Genomic DNA, 24628 nt, shown 5'->3' on the forward strand with positions numbered 1-24628 from the left:
AGTCCAAACACTTGCGCCTCACGTATTAATCACGCCTCTGCTCTTCAGTTTTCTCATCTGCATAATGGGACTAATAGATGATCGCTGTCCTTCCTATCTTCCACCCCAGAGCTTCAGCATGGCCCAGTGGGGCAGAGGACACAGCAGCCCAGCCGCCAGCTCCCAACTCCCCTCCGTGGTCAGCTCCCCGGGAGGTCTCTAGGGCCAGTGAGGGTGGTGCGGAACTCCGGTCTCTATGGCAAAGGGCCCCCAGGGGTTCTATCTCTGAGGAAACTCAACACAGAAATCCAAAAGGGGGGAGGAAGGGTACTGACCAAGCAGTCGGGCTAAGGGAGGTGGGGAGGAAGGGCAAGGTTGTCACTTCCCAGGTACACACCTGTGAGCCCCGAGTGGGAGTCAGGGGAGACAGAGTTTGACAAGCTGGGAGGAGAGCTGTCTGTCTGCCTGTCTGTCTGTCTTCCAAGTGGAAGCTGGGGGTGGAGCAGGCAGGGAGGTAGATAGAGGCTGCCTCACTTGTCAGAATTAGCAAGTTCCACAGTTGGGCAACACTCAGACACACACCGAATACAGATACACGTGTACACACACGTCCTGGTTCCAGACCAACAGGGTGACACCTGCATTTACACAGGTTGCATGGTATTTGGGGACATTCACATGGGGGGGGGCACTCAGCAGCACGTGTAGTGGGCACACGCCCCCTCCACTCCTCCCTTCCAACCAGACCCCCATATAGCCTCACACCCGGGCTCTGCAGCATGGACGGACGCAAGAGCACGCAGCCCAGCACGCGGGCACGTCTGCCCAGCCCCTGGGGCGGGTGCGCCAGCCCTCTGGGTCTGTTCCAAGTTGGAGCCTCTCACGTGAGGCCCAATGTGTCATTTCCAAACAGAAGGAATCTAGCTCCTTCGCAGCAGGGAGGAAGAGCCGGGTGTGGGGCTGGGTGGGTGGGTGGGTGGGTGGGTGCGTGGGCGTGTGCAGGGGGCAGGGCGTGTATGAGGGAAACAGGCATGTGAACGCCAGGGTGCGTGTGTTGGGGCATGGTGCACACAGACTGGGGGCTCTAAGGTTGGGTGGGGGAAGGAGCCCCGGGAAACAGTGTGCCTTTGTGAGGGTGTGTGCGTGTGTGTGTGTGTGTGTGTGTGTGCCGCTGAGTCTGTGTGCAGTGGGTGTGGGTGTTTGTCTCCCTGTATCCGCCTTCTCTCCCGTTCCGGACTTTTAGCCTTCCTGGGCTCGCTCGCCATGTCCTACCTCCTCCCTCTCGGGGCTCGAATTAGGTGCCCTAGTGGAGGAGGGGGGCACGCTCCAGGACCTAGTCCGACCCCAGCCGCTGCCTGAGGCTTCCCTCCAGCTCCCCCTCCCTTCCTTTTCTCCCTTTCCTCCCTCCCTCTCTTTCCTCTCCTCCCTCCCCCCCCAGGCTGGCGTGCCAGGGGGTGGGACATGCCAATCAGTGGTTGTGCCTCTCCGGCTGCCAGCACAGGGCGCAGCTCCCCCCGGGAGCCAGGTGTTTGGGTCCCTGGAGACGGCGCCGGCCCCCGGGGAGGCAGTGGGGCCGAGGACCCTACAGACCCTTCTCCAGTCCCATGGTGAGTACATTTGGGAGGGCTTGGGAGGGGCTCCATCAAGGTGGGGGCGGGAAAAGCAGGGTCCTGGGAGCAAAGCAGAGACCAGGACTAGCAGGAAATGGGGATGAGCGCCAGAGAGAGGAGGGGGCCAAGTTGGGGTCTGGAGGCCAGGGGGGCTCTGTAGCATTGGACAATGGCTGCTCCAAACACCCAGGCTCACGGCTTTGAGCAGAAACCCCTGATGTTTTTCTGGGGTTCAGCTGGCAGAGGAGATGGAGACCCCCCTCAGGAAACTGGACCTGGAGCCCAGAGGGATTAAGCCGCCACGTAGCAGGCAGAGGACCCAGAATCCCAGGGACAGAGTGGAAAGGGCAGGGGGCCAGAGGGCAGCCTTGGCCACCAGCATCCCGTGGGAGGTTGCCCCCCCGACATTGGGGTGCCAGTCCCAGAACCTCCTCCTCTTCTCCCTCAGGGAACCCTGACTCCCACCAACCCCATCCACCTTCAGCCCCCCCAAGATGGACTGAACCAGGTTGCTGGCCAGACGGACAAGCTGGATGCCAAGGTGGGTGTTAGGCCAGAAGCCAGCAGGAGACCAGATCAGGAGCCCCAGGGCTCTCCGGGAACAAATGGGCACATGGGAGGCCACACCAGCGATGTGTGCAAGGGCCCAGAGGGCCCTCCCTGTGTCCACAGTGTCTTGGGCTCCCACAGAGCAAGTCTCAGTCCTGTGTCCTGGTAATGCATGGGTACTAATGGGCACCCACCCAGGTACCCATCCCAGTACCCCCTAGACTCCACAATGTAGGTAGGGTTGGGCTGGAGGCCACCAGCTCTGATTCCTGCAGACTGGCCAGTTGGGAAGGGGGTGGGGTGGTCAGCTCTCATTGGGTCATTCAGACATTCAGTGCTGTTTAAGGGTTATCGGTGCTAGCGAAAGGGGTTCACTGCTTGCCACAGAACGTACCTACACAGCTCCACCCAGGCTGGCCCAACCACCACCACCCACCCCACCCCCCCGCAAGTGGCCGGAAGGAGTCAGATTGTCTCCTACAGCTGGACAGTCTCCTATCCCCGGGTAATCAGCTGCTCACTGAGCTGTCAGATAAGAGTTAGTTCTCTGCCCCCTGACCTCAGCCACTGGGCAAGCCATGGTCGCTCCTGTGATACAGAAGGCAGGGGAGGGGATGGCGAAACGGGGCTGCGGAAGATATGACTCTTGTCTCCCAGGCTGAGGCCTGGAGGTCTGAGAACTGATCCCCAAGTGCAAAGAGGAGTCCAGAGTGCCAAGAAGAGGTTAGGCTGAGGTCACATCAGCCCTAAAAAGGAACCTCCCCATTGACCAGATGCAGAGACGGAGGCTGAGAAAGGTGAAGGGATGTGCTCGTGGTCCCAGAAGGGACATGGAGGGGTCCTCCTGGGCTGCGGCCCCATTCCCCTCAGCCTCAGGGCAGCATTGCACTCCCACCTCCTTGAGCAAGATGTCGGGGTGGGGGAGCAGCAGGGAGCTTGGGCTCTGGAGGGGAGGGGAGGGCGGGCGGGGAGAGGTGGGTGAATATCTCGCTGGGTTTCTGCTCCACTGTGATGCCATGGTGATGCCTAGAAGGATGGGGGAGGGAGGGAGGGAGAAGAAAGGAAATGGGGAGGAGAACTCAAGGCTGGAAGAACAGGGGGCAAGTGGAGAGGTGGGTGAGGGGCGGAGCCCTGCTGATACTACCTGGCCCTGCGAGGTCTAGGGCCCAGCCTGCTGACCACCTGGCTCTGGCATGGTTCGGCTGAACTCAGGCAAGTCCATCAGCCAGGAGTGCACTTGGCAGTGGTTCTGCGGCTGACGCTCCTCTTCCGGCTCGGCAGCACATTTATGAGCATTTAACTGAAGGCTGCTGCTCTCCCCAGGGCCAGTTGGCTCTCCCCGTCGTGACTTTGGGGCCTGAAAATATGGATAAATTGCATGTGTTTACCCCTCATTCCCAAGGCCAGGCCTCGGAGGTAGGAGTTTTGTGCACCTTTAATGGGTCAAGAGCTACTTCTAGAGAAAAGTTAACCCAGGGGGAGAGAGCCACCTCTGACAGGCTGGCTTCGGGATTAAGGCTCCAGCAGAAGGGACAAGACAGAAGACCGGGCCAGAGGAGCACCCTCCTCTCTGCACATGTGAAGTCCTGGAAGCCCAGCCCCACAGGCCCTACCTCGTATCTCCCTCGCCCCAGTATTTTTTTTTTAAAAGATTTTATTTATTTATTTGACAGAGAGAGAGAGCAAGCACAAGTAGGCAGAACAGCAGGCAGAGGGAGAGGAAGAAGCAGGCTCTCCGCTGAGCAGGGAGCCCGATGCGGGGCTCGATCCCAGGACCCTGGGATCATGACCTGAGCCGAAGGCAGGCGCTTAACCGCCTGAGCCACCCAGGCGCCCCTCCCTCTCCCCAGTATTTCTCCTTCTTTCCAGTCGGGGCTCTGCCAGCTTCCAGGCCCAGAATCACAAGATGGCTTCGCTCCTCCCTCCTGAATCTCTTCCCTTGCACCTCCTCATTCTCTGTCTCCCCTTCTCCACAACTTGGCCAGTGGTAAGATTCAGGAAGCCCAAGTGTTTAGGAATCCCTCTCCCCAGCAATCGCTCCTAGCCTCCCCCTTCCTCTGGCCGGCCAGATCCCCAGCCCCTGGGGATTGGTCCAAGGCTCTGGCGGTCAACAGTCTGGATTGCTGTTCTAGAGGCTCTGACCTCATCCCTTAACTCTTTAAGCCCAGGCTGACTTTTTCCTCCCCCAGCACTGACAGGCCCCATCCCACACCTGTGCCTGTCCTGTCACCTCATTCAGCTTCCCTGCGGCAGGGGAGTCAGGGCCTCCTTGGTCCATTGAACAGGTGAGGATGCCCTTGGCCATTTTTCTCCCGTGCTCTCAAGTCAGACGGGGCCTCACCCAGGAGACAGGGACCTGGCAAGTGAGGGGATGCAAGACCTGGAAGGAGTCGGGGGTGGGGGGTGGGCACATGCTCCGGAGCCTGACCCCTGTGGATTCGTCCTCATGCCCCTGAGCCTGAAGTCAAACAGGAGGACCCCATGTACATATTCACGTATTTCTTCCACAAATATTTATTGAGCAACTACGTGTGCCAAGCACTGGGGTAAAAGCAGTGAATGAGGCAGACACAGCCCCTACCCTGCTTCTCAGAGAGTTGCAGCTAGACCTTCCCCTTCCACAGTGCCGTCATCATACATCACACAGATCGACAACAGACCCTGTCACACACACACGCGCGCGCGCGCACGCGCGCCAGATTCTAAAGGAAGGACTGGTTCTTCACTGACTCAAACCTCAAACTAAGGGTTGGCCAAGTCAGTCAAGGTGGGCGAGGAGCCTGTGGGGCCCACCATTCCCACAAGAGGAATTTAGAGTAGACAGGGGTCCAAGAGGTCTAAATCCTGGCTTGCGTTAAGGATTTAAGGTCCTTAAGGTCTCAAAACCTCAGCTGCCCCTTTTGCAGATTGAGGATAATAAAACCTGCTTCACAAGAAGTTGTAACAGGTCAATTAAATCATGAATAGAATGCTTAGAGCTGCGTCTGGTATATGGTAAGCAGTCAGTAAATGCCAGTTGCTATGATAATTTTAATAATATTACTAAAATCTCCCAACAACCTTCATCAGGAGGCCACAGTCCTGAGCAGAAAAGCACCTCCCTGCTTCCTTGCCTCCTTCCAGTATCCCAGACATGACGCCCTCAGAGGATGCATCCCACCCCATCTCCACAAAGCTACAGACTCACCCCCACCATTTCTTATTCTCACTCAGCAAGGCACATACCCTCACACACAATCATCCTACAGGATTACCAGGTTGGGACAGTGACTTGCCCAAGGTCACACAGCAGGGACCAGCGCAGGCCTCCAGGAACATTCTCCTGAGCAAATCACCATCTGAAAGAGGTTTGGGGGAAGACCCCTCCTTCCGATTGAGGAGGAAAGGCAGAGTTATTGACAGCTCTGTTCTTGGACGGCATCCCAGGAGCTCAGACAATCCAGGGAGTGGCAAGAACCGGGGACCAGTTCCCCAGAACCACTACTTTTCTCTTTCCTCCCGGTTGTCCCAGATGGGAGGCCTTAGCCTCTACAGCTCCTAGGTGGGGTATAGAGGCGTCTGCCACGTGGAAAGAACACAGGCCTTGGAGCCCGCAGACCCGGGGCAGAATCCCAGCCCCACCACTTCCCGTGAGACCATCAGCAAGTTGAACTTCAGTTCAACAGTCTTCATCTGTGAAATAGAGAAAGAACCCCCATTGGGGTGCCCTATGGATTAAAGGAAATGATATCATACATCAAGAGTCTGGCATGCAGGAGGTGATTAATTATGGTGGCTATCGGTGTGGCTATTAAAATGAGTGAGTGGGAGGGATTTCTAGCCATTAAGACTGCCAGCCTCCTCACCTCCAAGGATCACTTCTCATAGGCCCTCCCATTCTGAAAGCCTTTTTAAAACTCATCAAAGCTGGGGCACCTGGGTGGCTCAGTCGGTTGGTTAAGCCTCTGTGTTTGGCTCAGGTCATGATCTTGGGGTCCTGGGATCGAGCCCCACATCAGGCTCCCTGCTCAGTGGGGAGCTTGCTTCTCCCTCTCCCTCTGCTCCTCCCCCCACTTGTTCTCTCTCTCTCTCAAATAAATAAATTATCTTTAAATATATATATATATAATTATAATAATAAATAAAAACACATTTTTAAAAAGAAAAGAAAGAGAAGGGCGCCTGGGTGGCTCAGTTGGTTAAGTGACTGCCTTCGGCTCAGGTCATGACCCCGGGGTCCTGGGATCGAGCCCCGCATCGGGCTCCCTGCTTGGCAGGAAGCCTGCTTCTCCCTCTCCCACTCCCCGTGCTTGTGTTCCCTCTCTCACTCTCTCTCGCTCTCTGTCAATTAAATAAATAAATAAAATCTTTAAAAAAAAAAAAAAAAGAAAGAAAGAAAGAAAAATGAGGAATCTGGGACCCAGAGAGGGGCTGTGCTGGGGTCTGGACAGCAAGAGGGGGCTGGGCTATGGATGGGACAGAGGAGCCAGAAATAAGTCCAGAGAGGCTTTTTGGATGCCGTGAGCCCCATCGGCTGGCAGATACAGGGTGCCCGGGGAAGGACAAGTTAAATGATTGCTGATGATCACACCGCTAGAAAGAGACAGTTTTGAGGGAGGACACACAAAAAACTCACTAATCAAGATAAGTCATATTGTAATGTAACATTTTAAAAAATCAACTAGCCAAAAAAAAAAAAAAAATCGAACAGCAAACTAGACAGCCCACAGGCGGGCCGTCTGTTTTTGAAAATAAAGTTTCATTGGAACCAGGGCCAGGATCAGGGTGAGTCATGGGTGATAGGATTGTTTGTGCAAGTGCAGAGTTGGACCCTGCCTTTGTTTAAAATTTTGTTCATGATGGATGGTTGTGCATCAATTTCCTTTTTTATTGTTATGTTAATCACCATACATTACATCATTAGTTTTTGATGTAGTGTTCCATGATTCATTGTTTGTGCATAACACCCTGCGCTCCACGCAGAACGTGCCCTCTTTAATACCCATCATCAGGCTAACCCATCCCCCCACCCCCTCCCCTTTTTTTTCTTTAAGTAATCTCTGCACCTAACGTGGGGCTCGAACTCATGACCCCAAGATCAAGAGTCACGTGTCCTTCGACTGAGCCAGCCAGGCGCCCCATCAATTTCCGCTTTTTAAATATTGCATTAAAACACCCATTTTCTTGAACCCTGAGTTTGGGGGCACCTCCAATTTTACACCCAAGGCAAAACTGCCTCCCTCACCCCCCAACCCCCCCGCCCAGGCCTAGTCTGGCTGTGGTGTGGGACCAGATCCCACAGTGGAGACCTTGGCCCAGCGTTGATGGCTGCACCACGCCCAGGCGGACAGGACGCCCCAGCAGCTGCCGAGGGTGCGGCCTCTGAGGTCAGCAAGCTCATCTTGTCCGTCTCTGACTCAGTCTTTTCCCATCTTGGCCCAGGGAATCACTGGGGGCTACAGAGCTGCCCCAAAGCACCAGAGGTTGAGGGGTTGGGAAAGGGAGCCAGCACCCGAGCGAGGAGCCGGGAGACTTTGGGGGTACACCATGCCTTCTTCCCCGCCTTTTCTCTGGGCCTCAGTTGCTCTGTCTGTGCAATGGGCACCAAACGGCACTGAGCTCAGATCAGAGGGACGGGAGTTGTGCAGGGCACCCCTGTCACGGGTGGCGGCACCCACCCGTGTCTCCCCAGGGAAAGCCCCAGCGGGCCCAGTCCGATGCCAGCCTCCAGCCCAGCACCTGACTTTGGCTATGGGAAGAGAATGCAACAAAACTCAGTAAGCAAGACAAATAATATTATAGCATGATATTTTTAAAATTCAAATTGGCGGGGTGCTGGGCTGGCTTAGTCAGAAGAGCACGCAACTCTTGATCTCGGGGTCATGAGTTCAAGCCCCACGTTGGGTGTAGAGATTACTAAAAAAATAAATAAAAATAAACAAATACAATTAAAGAAATAAAATTCAAATTGGCCAACTATGGCCTCCAGGCCAGCCATCAGTTTTTATAAATAAAGTTTCTTTGGAATAAACTGCTTGTGCTCGGATCTTGGTTCCTACCTTACCTGGGTGATCTTGTGCCAATTCTCTTGCTCTTCTCAACCTCAGTTTTTCACCTGTGAAATGGAGAGAAGAGCGAATGGGTTTCCCTGTTAAGATTAAATGCAGTAGGTGCGCATGAGCACTTTGAGCAGCGACTGTCACTCAGGGAGCCCTGAATAACAATGATCATTACCATTAGTAGTTGCTATTGTCATAGTATTCGAAATTTCTTTTAAGTATTTATTTAAGTAATCTCTACACCCAACGTGGCCCTTGAACCCATGACCCCAAGATCAAGAGTCACATGCTCCACCAACTGAGCGAGCCAGGTGCCCCAAGAAATTTTTAATCAAAGGAGCAGACACTTGGGGTACCTGCGTGGCTCGCTCAGTTAAGCATCCGACTCTTGATTTCAGCTCAGGTCATGATCTCAGGGTCCTGGGATCGAGCCCCGCATCGGGCTCTGCCCTCAGCAGGGGGTCTCCTTGGGATTCTCTCTCCCTCCCTCTCCCTCTGCCCCTTCTCCCCCTCCTCCCCCCTCTCTCTCTCTGTCTCAAATAAATAAATCTTAAAAAAAAAAAAAAAAGAGGGGCGCCTGGGTGGCTCAGTCAGTTAAGCGTCTGCCTTCAGCTCAGGTCGTGATCCCAGGATATTGGGATCAAGTCCCACATCAGGCTCCCTGCTCAGCAGGGAGTCTGCTTCTCCCTCTGCCTACTGATCCCCCTGCTTGTGCTCTCTCTCTTGCTCTCTCTCTGGCAAATAAATAAATAAAATCTTAAAAAGAAAAAAGAAAAAGGAGCAGACCGTTGTAGGAGGGAGCCCTCCCTGGTACACATGCTAAGAATCAACGGGAACCTAGTGCTCACCATGTGGTGCCAGGCCTGTCCCAGGCACTCTATATCCATGGACCCATTTAGGCCTCACAACAATTCCTTGATTTATTCGCCAGGGACCGGTGTCATTCCCGTTTTTCAGCTGAGGAAACCAAGGCACATGGCAATTACACCACCAGCAGGGACCACATAGCCAGTAAATGGTACAGCCTGGATTCAGATGGAGCCAGTCTGGCTCAGGCTATCCAGGTCCTTCCACCGCGATGTTCCCTGTCCCCCTGAGGAGCAAACCGCCCGAGACACACAGGCATGCGCTGACAGCCATGGTCCTTCACTGTCACACTCCAGACTGCCATCCTAAGAGTCCCTCTCACCCACCGACACCATGACGGGCAGAGACGACCTCAGCCACACACCCTCGGTCACACGCTGTCACAGGCACGCACCCCGAGGCCCCCTGTCATGCATCGACCTCCTCACAGGCACACAGCACACTGGTCTCTCTGTCAGAGACCGGGTCCTGAGGAACACCAGAGCCTGGTGGGCCCTTGCCCAATGTCTCTCCCTTGGAATTTTTCCAGTGATGCAGCCCCTGAAGCCCATAGCAGCAGGTGGGAGGAGACCCCAACTCTTCCAGGGACAGATGGATGCCTGAGGCCCAGAAGAGGGGGGACCAGCTGAAAGGTACAACGGCAAAGCCGTGGCTGAGCAGTGGGGGTCTCCTGCCCAGCCCATAGGTAGCTAAGAGACCCGGCTTTTCCCTTTACCCACCTTGAGCACCTAGGGCTGGACTCCAGTTTGGAGAAAAATGTGGGGGAATCTTCCCTTTCCCCATGCTGCCTCCCATGCAGCTTGGACCCAGGAACAGGGTGGGGAGACAGAAGGGGGCCCTCACACCTTATCTGGGGCCAGACCCCCGCTGCCTGCTTTCACTCCAGAATTGTTTTTCTTTTTTAAGATTTTATTTATTTATTTGTCAGAGAGGGAAAGTGAGCACGAGTAGGGGGAGTGGCAGGCAGAGGGAGAAGCAGGTTCCCCACTGAGCAGGGAGCCCAATGCTGGACTCCATCCCAGGACCCTGGGATCATGACCTGAGCTGAAGGCAGACGCTCAACTGACTGAGCCACCCAGGCATCAATCACGCCAGACTTTCTACCACCAGGCAAGCATTCAGGCCCAGAGCAACTTACCCTGCTGCCCTCCTAGAGGGTCTGATGCAGCTCCAAACACTGCCCACCCCCTCTCTGATTCTTTCTCTCTCTTTCTGTCTTTCTCTCTGTGTTACACTCAAACACACATACACATGCACCTGCACTCATGCATACTGCCACGGGGAAACAAGCAGACACACCAACATACACCTCCCCCTTGTCTTCTCTAGAGCCCTCCCCAGGCCTTCCCATCTGTCCTTATTTGTTGGAAGAATTCTGCTCCACATGCTCCAAGTAAAAAGAGAGATGTGGGTTCTGATCATACTCACCTCCTCTGTCGCCGGGTCTTGTGGCTGCTTGGAGCCACGGCTGCCTCGGGGAAATGGGGAGCATAAGAGACCTTTCTCCTAGAGATGTACGACAGTTAAATTAGATAATTCAATTAAGTGCTTAGTGCTGTGTCTGGCATGTAGTAACTACCTAGTAAATGAGAACTTTAATAAAATTGAGTGAAGTGCTTTGAAAATTTGGCAGTACTGTATACAAAGCGAGTCTCCCGACTCCTGCCACATGAGTTAAGCAAGACAAGAATTCGTAGCAATTTCCCAATGAGAAAATTGAGGCTCAGAGTCTGAATGGTGAAGCTGGAAGGAGGACTCCATCTCTGGATTCCAAACCCCCTCCTCCCCGGTTCTGCTGGCACATCCAGTCACGGCGGGGAGAGTGCCTTATAGATGACTGTGTGTGGCCACGGGTGAGAAGGGGTGGCGTCTGGCCTAAAGCCCTGAGAAGGCAGAGGCTGTGTCCCCAGCACTTTGCACCCCAAGCTATCAGAGACGACCAGCGGCCCAGCCAAAGCCCATGTCCTCTCTTTTCAGGTGATGACCCCCCCGTGAGGAAGCCCTGTAGTGCGACTAGAGGAAGGGGCTGCCCCCGCTGGCCCCCCCAACCCCGCCACCATGAATACCTCGGCCCCACCCGCTGTCAGCCCCAACATCACCGTCCTGGCCCCGGGAAAGGGGCCCTGGCAAGTGGCCTTCATTGGGATCACCACAGGCCTCCTGTCCCTGGCCACGGTGACAGGCAACCTGCTGGTACTCATCTCCTTCAAGGTCAACACTGAGCTCAAGACAGTCAACAACTACTTCCTGCTCAGCCTGGCCTGTGCTGACCTCATCATCGGTACCTTCTCCATGAACCTCTACACCACGTATCTGCTCATGGGCCACTGGGCTCTGGGCACACTGGCCTGCGACCTCTGGCTGGCGCTGGACTACGTCGCGAGCAACGCCTCCGTCATGAACCTGCTGCTCATCAGTTTCGACCGCTACTTCTCCGTGACCCGGCCCCTGAGCTATCGAGCCAAGCGCACACCCCGCCGGGCGGCGCTGATGATCGGCCTGGCCTGGCTGGTCTCCTTCATCCTGTGGGCCCCGGCCATCCTTTTCTGGCAGTACCTGGTAGGGGAGCGGACGGTCCTGGCCGGCCAGTGCTACATCCAGTTCCTGTCCCAGCCCATCATCACCTTCGGCACGGCCATGGCCGCCTTCTACCTCCCCGTCACGGTCATGTGCACGCTCTACTGGCGCATCTACCGGGAGACGGAGAACCGGGCCCGGGAGCTGGCGGCCCTGCAGGGCTCCGAGACACCCGGTAAGGGGGGTGGCAGCAGCAGCAGCTCCGAGCGGTCCCAGCGGGGGACTGAGGGCTCCCCAGAGACCCCTCCGGGCCGCTGCTGCCGCTGCTGCCGGGCACCCAGGCTGCTGCAGGCCTACAGCTGGAAGGAAGACGAAGAAGAGGACGAAGGCTCCATGGAGTCCCTCACGTCCTCGGAGGGTGAGGAGCCTGGCTCTGAGGTGGTGATCAAGATGCCCATGGTGGACCCCGAGGCGCAGGCCCCCGCCAAGCAGCCCCCCCGGAGCTCCCCCAACACGGTCAAGAGGCCAACCCGGAAAGGGCGTGAGCGAGCGGGCAAGGGCCAGAAGCCCCGAGGGAAGGATCAGCTGGCCAAGCGGAAGACCTTCTCGCTGGTCAAGGAGAAGAAGGCGGCGCGGACCCTGAGTGCCATTCTGCTGGCCTTCATCCTCACCTGGACACCATACAACATCATGGTGCTGGTGTCCACTTTCTGCAAGAACTGTGTCCCCGAGACCCTGTGGGAGCTGGGCTACTGGCTGTGCTACGTCAACAGCACCATCAACCCCATGTGCTACGCGCTCTGCAACAAAGCCTTCCGGGACACCTTCCGCCTGTTACTGCTTTGCCGCTGGGACAAGCGTCGCTGGCGCAAGATCCCCAAGCGCCCCGGCTCTGTGCACCGCACCCCCTCCCGCCAATGCTGATGGCCACTCACCTGCATCCCGCCGCCCCAGTCCCCGGGAGGGCCGGGTAGGACGCGGGCAGGGACTGTGACCTCAGGCCCAGGGCCCTGCTCTGTCCTCACCAGGCTTCGGGGGTGGGGGGAACCCCCTAGGTCACCTTCCTGGACAGCCAAACTTTGCTCTTCCCAGGCAGGGAACGAACCCAACCCGGGGAACTGGTTTTTCTGTTCCCTGCTGGGTGGGAATGGGCTCTTCACCAGGAAGAAGGCCCGGGGTGGAGGATTCAAGCTCTGGATCCCTTGTTTGCCTTCAGGCAGGAATCTGTGGGGAGCCAGCAGCAGGACCGGGCCAGGAGAAAGACGGTTCACGTTTCAGTCATCCCTGGCCCAGGGGCTGGCCCCGGATCGCTTGGCTCCAAAGGAGCACCCCCTGACTGGGCATCCCCTCCCTCCGCAGGCACAGCCCCCCCCCCCGCCACTCCCGGGCTGTAGACGCACTCTCCAGGGTTGTCCAGCCTCCCTACAAATGTCCCCAGAGTATCCCCAAGGCAGATGTCCAGGCATCAGCAGGACAATGCCACCAGAAGAGACCAGCTCAGCCAGTCACACACCAAGTCCCCAAGGCAGCAGCAGGACCAGGCGCCAGGCATTCTGACTATCCCACTATGTAGTTTCCCTGGGAATGAGGGGCAGGGGTGCCTGCTATCCGGCCCCACACCTATACCCTCTGCCCCAGAGAAGCCCTCAGTCCCTCCCTCCCTCCCTGGCTCACCCACCACCACCTGGATAGATCTGCTCTGTGCAGGCCTAGCCAGACCTCCCGCATGCTGCCTGCCTCCAGCCTGCCCCACACAGGCCTGGCCCAGCCGACGGGTCCGCTCCTGTGAGCTCCCCGTCCAACCCATGCATGGCCTCCCAGCCGCCCTTATGTCCAGGCCCAGCCTGGCCCCAAATGTTCTTTCCTTCTATCCTCAGCAAGTGCTGAGTCTGTGAATAAAACCACATGACTAGCGGGGGCTCTGGGATCTTCTTTCCCTGTGTTGGATCCCAGGCCTGGTCTGAGGCCAGGGCAGAATGGGACGGGGGGGCTCAAGTACTGTGGAACGTGGGCCACTTCCCCGGGACTGGTCCCAGGAGGGGCAGCACTGAGTGGCTGGATCTCCTGAAACCTGTGGGGCCCCAGCACTCCAGGGTCCCCGGCTCAGGTGAGTAGGGCTCTCGTGGGCAGGAGGGAAGCCAGGTGAAATGAATTGCCCGTGCCCATAGCCCAGCATATTCTCTATCAGCTTTGTCATATATGGCTGCTCTGGGGCCCTGTTAGACCTGGGGAGAGCAGAATTGCTCCAAGCCTCCGTTTACAGATGGGGAGACTAAGGCCCAATGACCCAGGAGGACTATTCAGGGTTACCCTACAAAGCAACACCCAGGCTTCCAGGCAATTCACAACCTCCTGACCCCTGGACTGTGGAGAGGGGACACCTGGGGGCCAGGCCAGAGCACTCCATAAAGGGGACCCTCAGGCCAGGTTCTAAGGCATCTCATTGGTGAGGGGGCCCTAAAGCCTAAAGCAAAGAAATCTTAGCGAGGTTAGTCCCACAGCATAGAGTAGTGGTTCTCAAAGTGTGGTTTTCATGGGGGGTCCTCAAGACTACACTCAGATTCAATGATTCGCTGGAGAGACACACAGAACTCAGAAAAGCTGTTACACTCACGGTTAAAATTTATTACAGTAAAAGGATATGAATTAAAATCAGCAAAGGAGGGGTGCCTGGGTGGCTCAGTTGGTTAAGCATCCAACTCTTGATTCCCACTCAGGTCTTGATCTCAGGGTTGCTGGATGGAGCTCTGTGTCAGGCTCTACACTGGGCGTGAAGCCTCCTTAGGATTCTCTCTCTGTCACTCCCCTCTAGCCCCCGTGCTCTCTCTTCCCCTCTCTAGGAAAAAAAAAAAAAAAATCAGCAAAGGCTAATGGCACATAGGGCAGAGTCCAGGAGAGACCAGGTGCAAGCTTCCAGTATCCTCTCCCAGTGGAGTCATGGGGACAGCACTTAATTCTTCCATGTGTGACAACATGCACAAAGAATTGCCAACCACAAAGCTGACCTGAGCCTTGGTGTCCAATGTTTCTACTGGAAATTGCTCACGTAAGCCTGGCTGACCCACTTGGCTGGCCTTAGCTACTCAGTCTCCAGCCCCTCCAGAGGCTAATCTGATACCACAAGGCCCACGGCCCCCAGGTAAGCAAAGACACTCTTATCAGGCAGGGTATTCCAAGGGCTTAGGGGTGATCTCCCAGGAGCCGGGCAAGGACCAAACCTTTCTCTGGAATGGGCCAGGTTTGGACCACCCAGACCTCCTGAGTTAATCCTTGAAGGCACCGCCGTCCTGACCAGGAGCATTTAGCATCACCCAGGAACTTGTTAGATCTCTAAGTTCTCAGGGTCACCCCAGATGTACTGAACCAGAAACTCTAGGCATCGAGCCCAGCCTGTGCTTCAACAAGGCCTCTGGGTGTGCTGATGCGGGCTAAAGTTTGAGAAACGCTGACCGGAGGAGTGAGGTCCTGGGGGGGGGGGGGCTGAACTTTTACAGAGAGGGCATGGAAGGTCAGGACATAACAGTCAGGACTCCTGGAAGCCTTCGAAAGGGAAGCTTCCCACACTGTCAGCTCTAGGCTCTAGGAGCGCCTCTTCCTCACCACTGCTCCCTCACAGCCCTGAGCCCCTTTAGGGTTCAATGCCCCGCCCTGTGGCAAAGGCACTAGAACAGAAGTCTTGGTGGCAGAGAGCCCGAGTCCGAGGAAGCCGAGCAGCGTTGGGATGAGCAGGAGCGCTGGAATCAGATTGGCCTGAGCTCCACCGGAGGCCGAGAGAGGGAGGTCAGGGCTGGTGTTTGCATCAGGAACGGGGTTAGCGGTTCACACTTGTCCCTTGTCGCAGGCGCGGGTCCTACCTGCCCGTGGCCCCTCACCACTCAACCCTAGGCAAGTCTTATTTTCAGGATCCTCAAGGGGAATGAGTTCCTGGCAGAAGACGGAAGAGGGCGGGACAGATTAGAAAGAAAGCACCTCCGTGGCTCTGCGACCAGTGTTAACCACAGGACGAGGCTGTTCCAGACCCACACCTTTCCCTACACCTCCAGCGGTGGCTTTACAGAGTCCAGAGGCCCATCCCCCACCCCTCCCCGGGGCGAGGGGGGGGGGGGGGGGGAAGAAACGGGGCTTGCAGAAAGGAGGATGGGGGCAAGCCTGGGTGGGGGAGGGTGTGCACCCCATGAAGCCAGCATCCCAGAAATGGGGCCTGTGCCCTGCAAGGCTCTGAAGCAAGAGTCCTTCAAACCCAGCTGCCAGAAGGTGGAGGAAATGGTCTGAGGCTGACAGGACAGGGTGGCTGGATATGGCATCAGTCCACCCCAAACACCGCCCCCCCCCCCCCCCCGCCCCCCGCCCTGAGGGAGTCCTTCTTGGCTCCAGAAACAAGGGCTGTTTCGAACGTGAACAGGAAGTGGGGAAAGAATGAGGTGGCTTTGTGAACGCCACCTCCTCCCCCTACCAAGTCGGAGCAGGCCCAGAGAAGGGGCACCGGGTAGGACTCTGCAGTGCGGGCTGCCCGCTCCCCGCCACCCCGCCGTTCCCACCGTATCACTTGAGCGCCATCTGCGGGCAGCTAGGGGAATTGCCCTGCCGAGAATCGTGGCGCTTAGAACCTGCCTGGACTGCTTCCCAGAGAACAGGACCCCAGGACAAAATGTAGAGTAGATGGTCTTGGCCACCTCAGCAACTGCCCTCCCCCCCCCTCCACATCTCAGGAGGAACCCGAGGCCCCGGAAGGACCAGTTCACTTGGCTACTAGGCTAAACCCGCCGAGGCAGGCCCGACCTCTCTCCTATATGCCCGTTTCACCAGACATGTAGGAGATGGATGGGGGAGTGGGGGAGACTTGGCATCCAGGGACAGCCCCCCGCGTTCTCCCAGGGCCTCCCCCAGGCTTTTGGAATCCTGTCTCATTTCTTGGAGCCTGGCTCTGATTGTACAGAACAGTTGCTGATCCAACTGGACACTCACCTTTGCAACACAAAAGCCTTTGGAATGCCAGGTGTCCCACACCAGCCTCAAGCTCCAAAGACTTTGAGGTGATGTCTTTGTTCTTAGCATCTTTGTAACATACACAAACTGCGTAAGTCCAGGAATCAGACTACCACACAAAATAGGCCTGAAAATCACCATCACTCCCCCACCCCCGTCCCTGTACCTCCTCCACCCCCCAGTTCTACTCCCCCTCCTGGTGTTCCTGGCCTGGCTAGCACCGCCATCCACGCAGTGCTCAATCCAGAAATCTGTGAGTCATCTTGGACTCCTTCTTTTCACTCGCTGTACCAGTTGGTCAGTCCACCTCCCGAACAGTTCCTAAATTTGTCCAGCGCTCTCCATCTGCCCCGTCACCATCCTAGTGCAAGAGGGCCTGAAATGCTGAAATTATCCCTTAATTCAGGCGTTAACAAACCTTTTCTATAAAGGGCCAGATAGTAAATATTTTAGGCTCTGTGGATCAAGAGGCAAAATTAAGGATATTATGTAGGTACTTCTGTATTATAGTCTCTGTCACAACTATTCAGTTCTGCCATAAACAACACATAAGTGAAAGAACATGTCTGTGTTCCAATAAAACTTTATTTAAATTCCACTGAGCTTTGAATTGCATATAATGTTCATTTGTCACAAAGCGTTATTCTTCTTTTGATTTTTTTTTTCTGGCCATTTAAAAATGCAAAACCCATTCTTAACTTACAATGGGTACAAAAACAGGCCGACCAGCTGTGGTTTGCCAACCCCTGACTTAATTGATCCCATTCCCATTCATTCTCCATGCTTCAGCCAAAGGGATTTTGCCAAAACTTAGATCCGATGCTGCCAGTCGTTTGCTAACAACTAGCCAATAGCTTGAGATAAAAATGCAAGCCCCTCAGCCTACAACAGCCTTCCATCCAGGCTTTTCTGTGACCCCTCAGTCCGTTGACCTTAGACACCCCCAAAAATTCTCCTGGTCCTCACACAGGCCCCAAGCCCACTCATTCATGCTTTTCACTCCTTCCAGTTCCTCGGCCTGGAATTTTCTTGCCCCACTAAAAATTCTATTTCCTCTACACTCTACTCACAAAATGTCTGACACCAAATGGAGGGTTGTTGGTTTTTGTTTTTGGTTTTTTTCCACACCAGCTAAGTCTCCAACATCAGCCAGGTATCCAGCAACTGATTCTGACACTATCTATCTAGCGAGGTCCAGAAGGGTCCCAAGCGCAGGAGCTTCTATTCCCGTGGAGTTGGGGCGCACCACCCTCCCAGCACATGAATGTGTTCACTGACTGGGAAGCCCTCTGAACCCCATACTGTAGGGATTTTTATGGAGGCTTCATCATGTAGGTGTGATGGATTATTAACTCAATTTCTATCCGCTCTCTCCTCCTGGAGGATGAAACGGGCATTCAAAGTTCCAAGCTTCTAAGCCCCCACTCGAAGCTATCCAGGAGCCTATGAAGAGCCAACACATTAAAGAAAAAGGCACTCCTGGGCGCCTGGGTGGCTCAGTTGGTTAAGCGACTGCCTTCGGCTCAGGTCATGATCCTGGAGTCCCGGGACCGAGTCCCGCATCGGGCTCCCTGCTCGGCGGGGAGTCTACTTCTCCCTCTGACCCTCTTCCCTCTCGTGCTCTCTCTCTCATTCTCTCCCTCTCAAATAAATAAATAAGGTATTTTAAAAAACAGGTACTGCGGGTCTCCTTGCAGAGGCGGCAGCTCCAGAGCGGAGTACCAACTACGGCGGTCGGCGTCATGGCAGGGCAGGCGTTTAGAAAGTTTCTTCCTCTCTTTGACTGAGTTTTAGTTGAAAGGAGCGCAGCTGAAACTGTAACCAAAGGAGGTATTATGCTTCCAGAAAAATCTCAAGGAAAAGTGTTGCAAGCAACAGTAGTAGCTGTTGGATCAGGCTCTAAAGGAAAGGGTGGAGAGATTCAACCAGTTAGTGTGAAAGTTGGAGATAAAGTTCTTCTCCCAGAATATGGAGGCACCAAAGTAGTTCTAGATGACAAGGATTATTTCTTATTTAGAGATGGTGACATTCTCGGAAAGTATGCGGACTGAAATCATTATTAAAATGGCATGAAGTGAAGTTGCCCATTCCAGTGAAGTTGTGAAATCTTTCATCATGTAAATAATTTTCATGTCTCTCTTTTATAATAAACTAATGGTATCCAAAAAAAAATTTTTTTAATAAATAAATAAATAATTTTAAAAAAGGCACTCCTATCACCCAGGAAATTCCAAGGGATTTAGGAGTTCTGTGTCAGGAACCAGGATCGAAGACCAAATACTAAGAACAAAAGATGCTCCTAACATCCCTATCACTCGGGAAACCACAAGGGGAAGTTTGGGAGTATGGCCAAGAGTTTGGGAGGCAGAGTTGATGAACCAGAACAAGCCTCAGTTCCCTCCTCTATAAGGAGATGACTGTGCAGAGCCTGTCACGTATTAAGCACTCAGTAAACATTGGTTTCCTTCTCCATCCCCCACCCCATGGTCTTCGCTTTCCTTTTCACCTGCTCCTCTCCCTCTGCCCAGCCAAGGTCAGGGGGTGGGAACATGAGACCATGGCCCCTCAGGAGCAGAAAAGTCCTGGACACACTGTGATACAATGGACAATAAACGATCGTTATTATATTTTTGCTGCCCCAGACAACTGGGAAGCAGGCAGAAAGCCCAGGGGCCTCTCTGACTCCTATCAGCATTCTCCCTGCTCTGACATGCAGACAGCACTCTCTTCAGATCCTGAAAATCCCTCAAACTGGATGTCATTAATGTCCCTATCTGTGATTTAATAAGAAATATATATTTGGTCTTTGTCCCCCGTTCCCAACACAGAACTTCTAAACACTTTGGAATTTCCCGAGTGAGAGGTGTGAGACAAGCACCTTTTGTGATTTACAACAAGCCCCTTTCAGGCCACACCTGATTTTATGGCATCAGTCCACCCCAAACACCGCCAATGTAACTCTTGGGGCGGAGGGATCCTACATAGCTTGAGGGGGGTGGGAGTGCTGGTTGCCAGAGGAACCAACCCGTGAATAGAGGGTTGGAACTTTCAGCCCCACCCCTGACCTCAGGGAAGGGAGAAGAGCTGGAGATTTTATTACAATCACTAATGGCGGAGGACTTGATCTGTCATGCCTACATGATGGCATCTCCATAAAAACTCTTAAATGACAGAGAACAGAGGGCTTCCAGGTCTGTGAACACATCAAGGTGCTGGGGGCGGGGGGTGCGCCCAGAGGGCATGGACGCTCCATGAGCACCTTCCCTTCCCCAAACCTTGCCCCATACATCTCTTCCATGTAGCCGTTCCTGAGTTGTATCCTTTATAATAAACTGTTAATAGTAAGGAAAGCACTTTCCTGAGTTCGGCACATCGTCCTAGAGAATTATCAAACCTGAGGAGGATGTTATGGGAGCCCTTTGAATTGTTAGCCCGTTGGTCAGAATTTCCAGTGACAACCTGACACTTGCAACTGGCATCTCAAATGAGGGCAGTCTTGGGGGAACGAGCCCTTAACCTGTGGGATCTGATATGGACTCTAGTAGATAGTGCCAGAATTGAATTGAATTGAATAGAACTGAATTGTAGGAGAAGTGGTTGGTGTGAGAAAACACACACACACACACACACACACATTTGGTGTCATAAGTGTTGTGAGTGAAGAGTGCAGATCACCTCCCATGTGAGGAAACTGAAGCTAATAGGTTTAGATAGGATAAAGAGTCCAGCCCCAGCTGGTCTCTGAGCCCAAGCTCTCCTCCCCCTCCCCCTGGCTGCCGCCCTGGCTGCGCAGCTCGTTCAACTTAGCAGTGCCACTGTCATGATCTCCTCAGCCCCAGGGACCTCACCTCTATCCCAGAGCCCTCAACCGCTGCTTCGTGGGAGCTTACACTCCCGGGTCGCCACCTCCCCACTCCCCTGCTATCGACCTTCCTCCTCTGAGAAGCCTGAACCTTGCAATCTGTCATCCACACCCCAACTACCCACGGCCCCCTGGCCCCTGGCTTCCACTGCAAATGCACCCCCCGGGTCAACCCCACCACCCAGCTTCCCTCATCCTACACATGGACAGCCAAGCACGGCTGGGGAAACGTCCCACTACCTTCGTGGACTGGCACCAGCCCGAACACAGGGCTCCTGACCTCAGCCAATGGGCCTCATGGTGTCATCCACGTCTCCTTGTACTTGTCCTCAGTCAGCTCCCTGGCCTTCTCCCCAGAGGTGTCCTCGACTTTTACCTCTCTTCGTGCCTCCTGCCCCCCACCCTCACAACGTGGGCCCTTGCCTCCCGTGTGTTCATTTGAATGAGACCAGATTCTCAAACTCTTTGTTGAAGAACCCAGTCACGGGGATTACTTTACCTCCTGCACGTGAGAGGAGAGGGAGGTGCCAATGATCCCCCACTCTGGCTTAACAAAAAAACTCACAGGTATTTATATCTTCGAGAAAACAGATATGTGAATCTAAATATTATTGCTAGGGCAACCCATTATTAAGGAAGACAAGCAATCAGAATCACAAGCTTTGTAAAAGTTAAAGGTTACTTTCACAGGACAAAGCAACTGCCTCTTAAATGTGATTGTCTGACAAGATTCTCTTGTTAGAAATAACATTTGCAAGGATGGTTTTAGGCTGCAGGAAAGAAGCTGCTTTCATTTCCATGACTTCAGAAAAAGAGGGAACATTTTCTCCTTATGCTGAGGTGGGGTTTTTTTCATCACCACCAGTTACAGGGACCTAGAATTTTTTTTTTTAAGATTTTTATTTAGGGCGCCTGGGTGGCTCAGTTGGTTAAGCGACTGCCTTCGGCTCAGGTCATGATCCTGGAGTCCAGGGATCGAGTCCCACATCGGGCTCCCTGCTCGGCAGGGAGTCTGCTTCTCCCTCTGACCCTCCCCTGCCATGTGCTTTCTCTCTCTCTCATTCTCTCTCTCTCAAAAATAAATAAATAAAAAATCTTAAAAAAAATTGTCAGAGAGAGAGAAATCACAAGCAGGGGGAGCGGCAGAGGGAGCGGGAGAGGGAGAAGCAGGCTCCCCGTTGAGCAAGGAGCCCGATAGTTAGCACTAAGAGGAACAAGGGCGGTTCCAAAGCGGATTGTCTACACTGCCTGGCAGTCCATCAACATTTCCCTCAAACAGTGGCTTTCCCATTCTCCTACATCAGGGCTTGTCCAACAGGAGCTCACATGGGTCACCTGGGATCTAACGTGCAGATTCAGATGCTGACTCCAAAGGTCTGGGGTGCACCTGAGATTCTGCATATCCAACATGCAGGTGATGTGCTTGCTATTAGTCTCCCTCCAGACACTGTGAATGGGAAGATCCTGGATGTTTATTCATATTTCTCCCCTCTCCTCAAAGCTCCAACCCTGGGGAGGCCCCAATCCTCACTTTCAGCAGATGACCTCGTTTCCTAGTTCGCTGAGAAAATAAAAAGCAGTCTGGGGGTGGAATTCCACAAACTCCCACCACGTCTACCCAGCAACTCTGTCCTCACCTCTGTGCCTCCCGTTTTATTTATTTATTTTTTTTTTTAAAGATCTTATTTATTTGACAGAGAGAGACACAGCGAGAGAGGGAACGCAAGCAGGGGGAATGGGAGAGGGAGAAGCAGGCTCCCCGCCGAGCAGGGAGCCCGATGCAGGGCTCGATCCAAGGACCCTCGGATTGTGACCTGAGCCGAAGGCAGACGCCTAACGACCGAGCCACCCAGGCGCCCCGTGCCTCCCGTTTTAAAGCACAATACCGCCGGCCCGCCTGCCCCCCATCCTCACCCAAGATCCTGCCCCCTTTCCCTCCCACAAAGGCATCCACCCAGCAAGTGTCCTCCCTCTGGCATTTCCCCCTCTCACCTTTTTTTTTTCTTTTAAGATTTTATTTATTTATTTGACAGAGAGAGACAGCGAGAGAGGGAACACAAGCAGGGGGAATGGGAGAGGGAGAAGCAGGCTTCCCGCGGAGCAGGGAGCCCGATGCGGGACTCGATCCCAGGACCCCGGGACCATGACCTGAGCCGAAGGCAGGCGCTTAACGACCGAGCCACCCAGGCGCCACCCCCCCTCACCTTAAGCAAATGTGTGTCACTGCTCCCATCTTAAAGAAACCAAAGACTTCTGGCCCCTTCTTCCTCCTGCTACCGCTCTTGCCCCTCTCTTCCTTAATAGCTCCCCTGTCTGTAGGCACTGACTCCAAACTCTCTCCTCGGACCCTCCAGAGCCCCTTCCAGTTGGCTTTTGCCCCAACCTCAACCAAAACTGCTCTCGTCAAGGCCACCAAAGACCTCCATGCTGAGAAACCTAACAGCCAAGCCTCGATGCTCCCGCTTGGCCCCCCAGGAGCGTTGGACCCAGCATTTCCCCACCGCCTGGTCTCCAGGGCGTCCCTCCCACCCACCTCACTGCCCCTCGCTCTCGGCGTCTGTTGCTGGCCCCTCATCTCTGACCTGCTCTGGCCCCTTGCTCCTCTCCTGCCCTCTCTACGCTTACCCTGCTGGTCCCCTCCTGTCATTCTGTGGCTCTCCGAGCTAGCTGTACCCCCCACTCCCAGATTCAAATCTCCAGCCCAGGTCACTGCACCGCCGCTGGAGCGGCACGCCCTGCTAGCATCCTGACGTTTCCACCTACGCGTCTGTCAGGTCTCAGGGGCAGCAAGGCCCAAGCTGAGCTGCTCATTTCCCCGTTTATGCCTGTTCCCTCAGCAGTCGTCCGCACCTCAGCGAAGGCACGTCCCGTCTTCCCGCTGCTCCAGCCAAAACCTCGTAATCATCCTGACTCTTCTACATCCAGGGCTCCCCCTAGACTCAGCGGCCCCCCAATGTGAGCTGGGAAAGGGCACCCCGCGGTGCAGGCGTGGGACCCGGGGTCTGAATTTCAGTGCCCCCCACGCCCCGTCCCCACAGCCCACCGCACACACATTGGCAGTGTGTCTCCCAATGGCGGCCTCCCAGGCTGTTCCAGTTAAAAGACAATTGTCCTTCCTGCTGCTTGGCACTTGCTTCCTGCCCATTTCCCAAGTCTGGCCCTGCCTCATCCTGGCAGTTCCTGACAGCCTTTCAGTGAAGTCTTTTGCTGCTGAAGAGAACCAGGAACACCCACTGAGACTATCCAGAAACTTGTGCAAATCGCTCCTACCCTTCAGATCAGGAAACTCCATTTCTCCACTGTCCCCCAGAAGCGCTCTGGAGGAGGCTGCCAGAAGACCACCATGACGTCACCGAACTGAAGACCACCCGGGACAGCTCTGCTCTAGCTGACGCCAGCCTGGTCTCTTCTTCCTGCCTTCCCATCCCCATCCGACCCCCAGGGCTCTGTTCTCTTCCGGGGGCGGGGGTCCCTCCTCCATGTCTGTCCTGTAAGTGGTGCCAGTCCTCAGGGCTCCAACCTCTCCCTTCGGCCCTTTTCACCCCCCATGCTCCCCAGGGCGTCCTTCACACTCAACAGTATGCAAACCCACCTCTACCCCTCTGCTGAACTGCAGACCCTCCCCCTGCTGGGAGCCTCCACCTGCAAATCCAAGGGCACCTGCACCCAGCACATCTATGCGGAGCTGATCGCCTTCCCGCCCACAGCTGCTTCTCTTCCTGCCTCCCCCACCCAGCCTGCACCCCAACCACCTGAGCTAGAAACTCAGGCGTCACTGCACAGCTCCCTTTCCCCTCCACATCACGTCCATCCCTCCTAGGCACTCATGAAATCCTGGAGCTTCTTCTCTTGAAACATCTCTCCAGACCATCCCCTCCTCTGCAACCCCACAGCCTTTGCCTCCTTCACTTCCGAATCTTCCCGGGCTGTTCCAACAGCCTCCCAGAGGGCTCCTGGCCACCCTCCACTTCTTCCCCAACAGCAGAGCCAGAGTGAGCTTTCTGGAACTCAAACCTGACCCTGTCACCCCTACCCAATGCTTCCCTACAAGCGAGAGCAATGTTCCTTTCTCATTCTTACCTCAGCTTCGTACAAAGATTCTGGGGCCCCCTCCCAGACCTGCTGAAACAGGACATCCAGGAGAAAAACCGGGACTTCTTTGCCCTAATCTTTAGTCCTCAGACATAATTCAGCATGTTCGCAAAAACACTGATCTAATG

At 54.8% G+C, this 24628-nt stretch overlaps 1 protein-coding gene and 1 pseudogene across 4 annotated transcripts; both read left to right on the forward strand.

Moving 5' to 3' along the window:
• The first annotated feature begins 317 nt into the window (after nucleotides 1-317).
• Nucleotides 318-13472, forward strand: CHRM1 (cholinergic receptor muscarinic 1). Of its 4 annotated transcripts, XM_073883314.1 has the most exons (4): nucleotides 318-368; nucleotides 1476-1586; nucleotides 2038-2130; nucleotides 11021-13472. In XM_073883314.1, the coding sequence occupies exon 4, from the start codon at nucleotides 11102-11104 to the stop codon at nucleotides 12482-12484; it is 1383 nt and encodes a 460-aa protein (XP_073739415.1). In that variant the 5' UTR covers nucleotides 318-368; nucleotides 1476-1586; nucleotides 2038-2130; nucleotides 11021-11101; the 3' UTR covers nucleotides 12485-13472. The 4 variants fall into 4 exon arrangements, with proteins under 4 accessions (XP_073739415.1, XP_073739414.1, XP_073739416.1 ...); XM_073883313.1 differs by lacking the exon at nucleotides 318-368 and having other exon boundaries at nucleotides 984-1586; XM_073883315.1 differs by lacking the exon at nucleotides 318-368 and having other exon boundaries at nucleotides 984-1586; nucleotides 11255-13472.
• Nucleotides 13473-18288: 4816 nt separating this feature from the next.
• LOC112829464 (10 kDa heat shock protein, mitochondrial pseudogene) lies at nucleotides 18289-18711 on the forward strand (annotated as a pseudogene).
• The last annotated feature ends 5917 nt before the right edge of the window (nucleotides 18712-24628 follow it).

The sequence above is a fragment of the Callorhinus ursinus genome, unplaced genomic scaffold, assembly GCF_003265705.2.
Source record: "Callorhinus ursinus isolate GAN/ISIS: 27379988/994484 unplaced genomic scaffold, GSC_fseal_2.0 scaffold51, whole genome shotgun sequence".
NCBI classification, from domain to species: domain Eukaryota; kingdom Metazoa; phylum Chordata; class Mammalia; order Carnivora; family Otariidae; genus Callorhinus; species Callorhinus ursinus.

Bases quoted from the DNA above. Each gene is read 5' to 3' on its own strand.
- CHRM1 (XM_073883314.1), top strand. From the start codon at position 11,102: ATGAATACCTCGGCCCCACCCGCTGTCAGCCCCAACATCACCGTCCTG.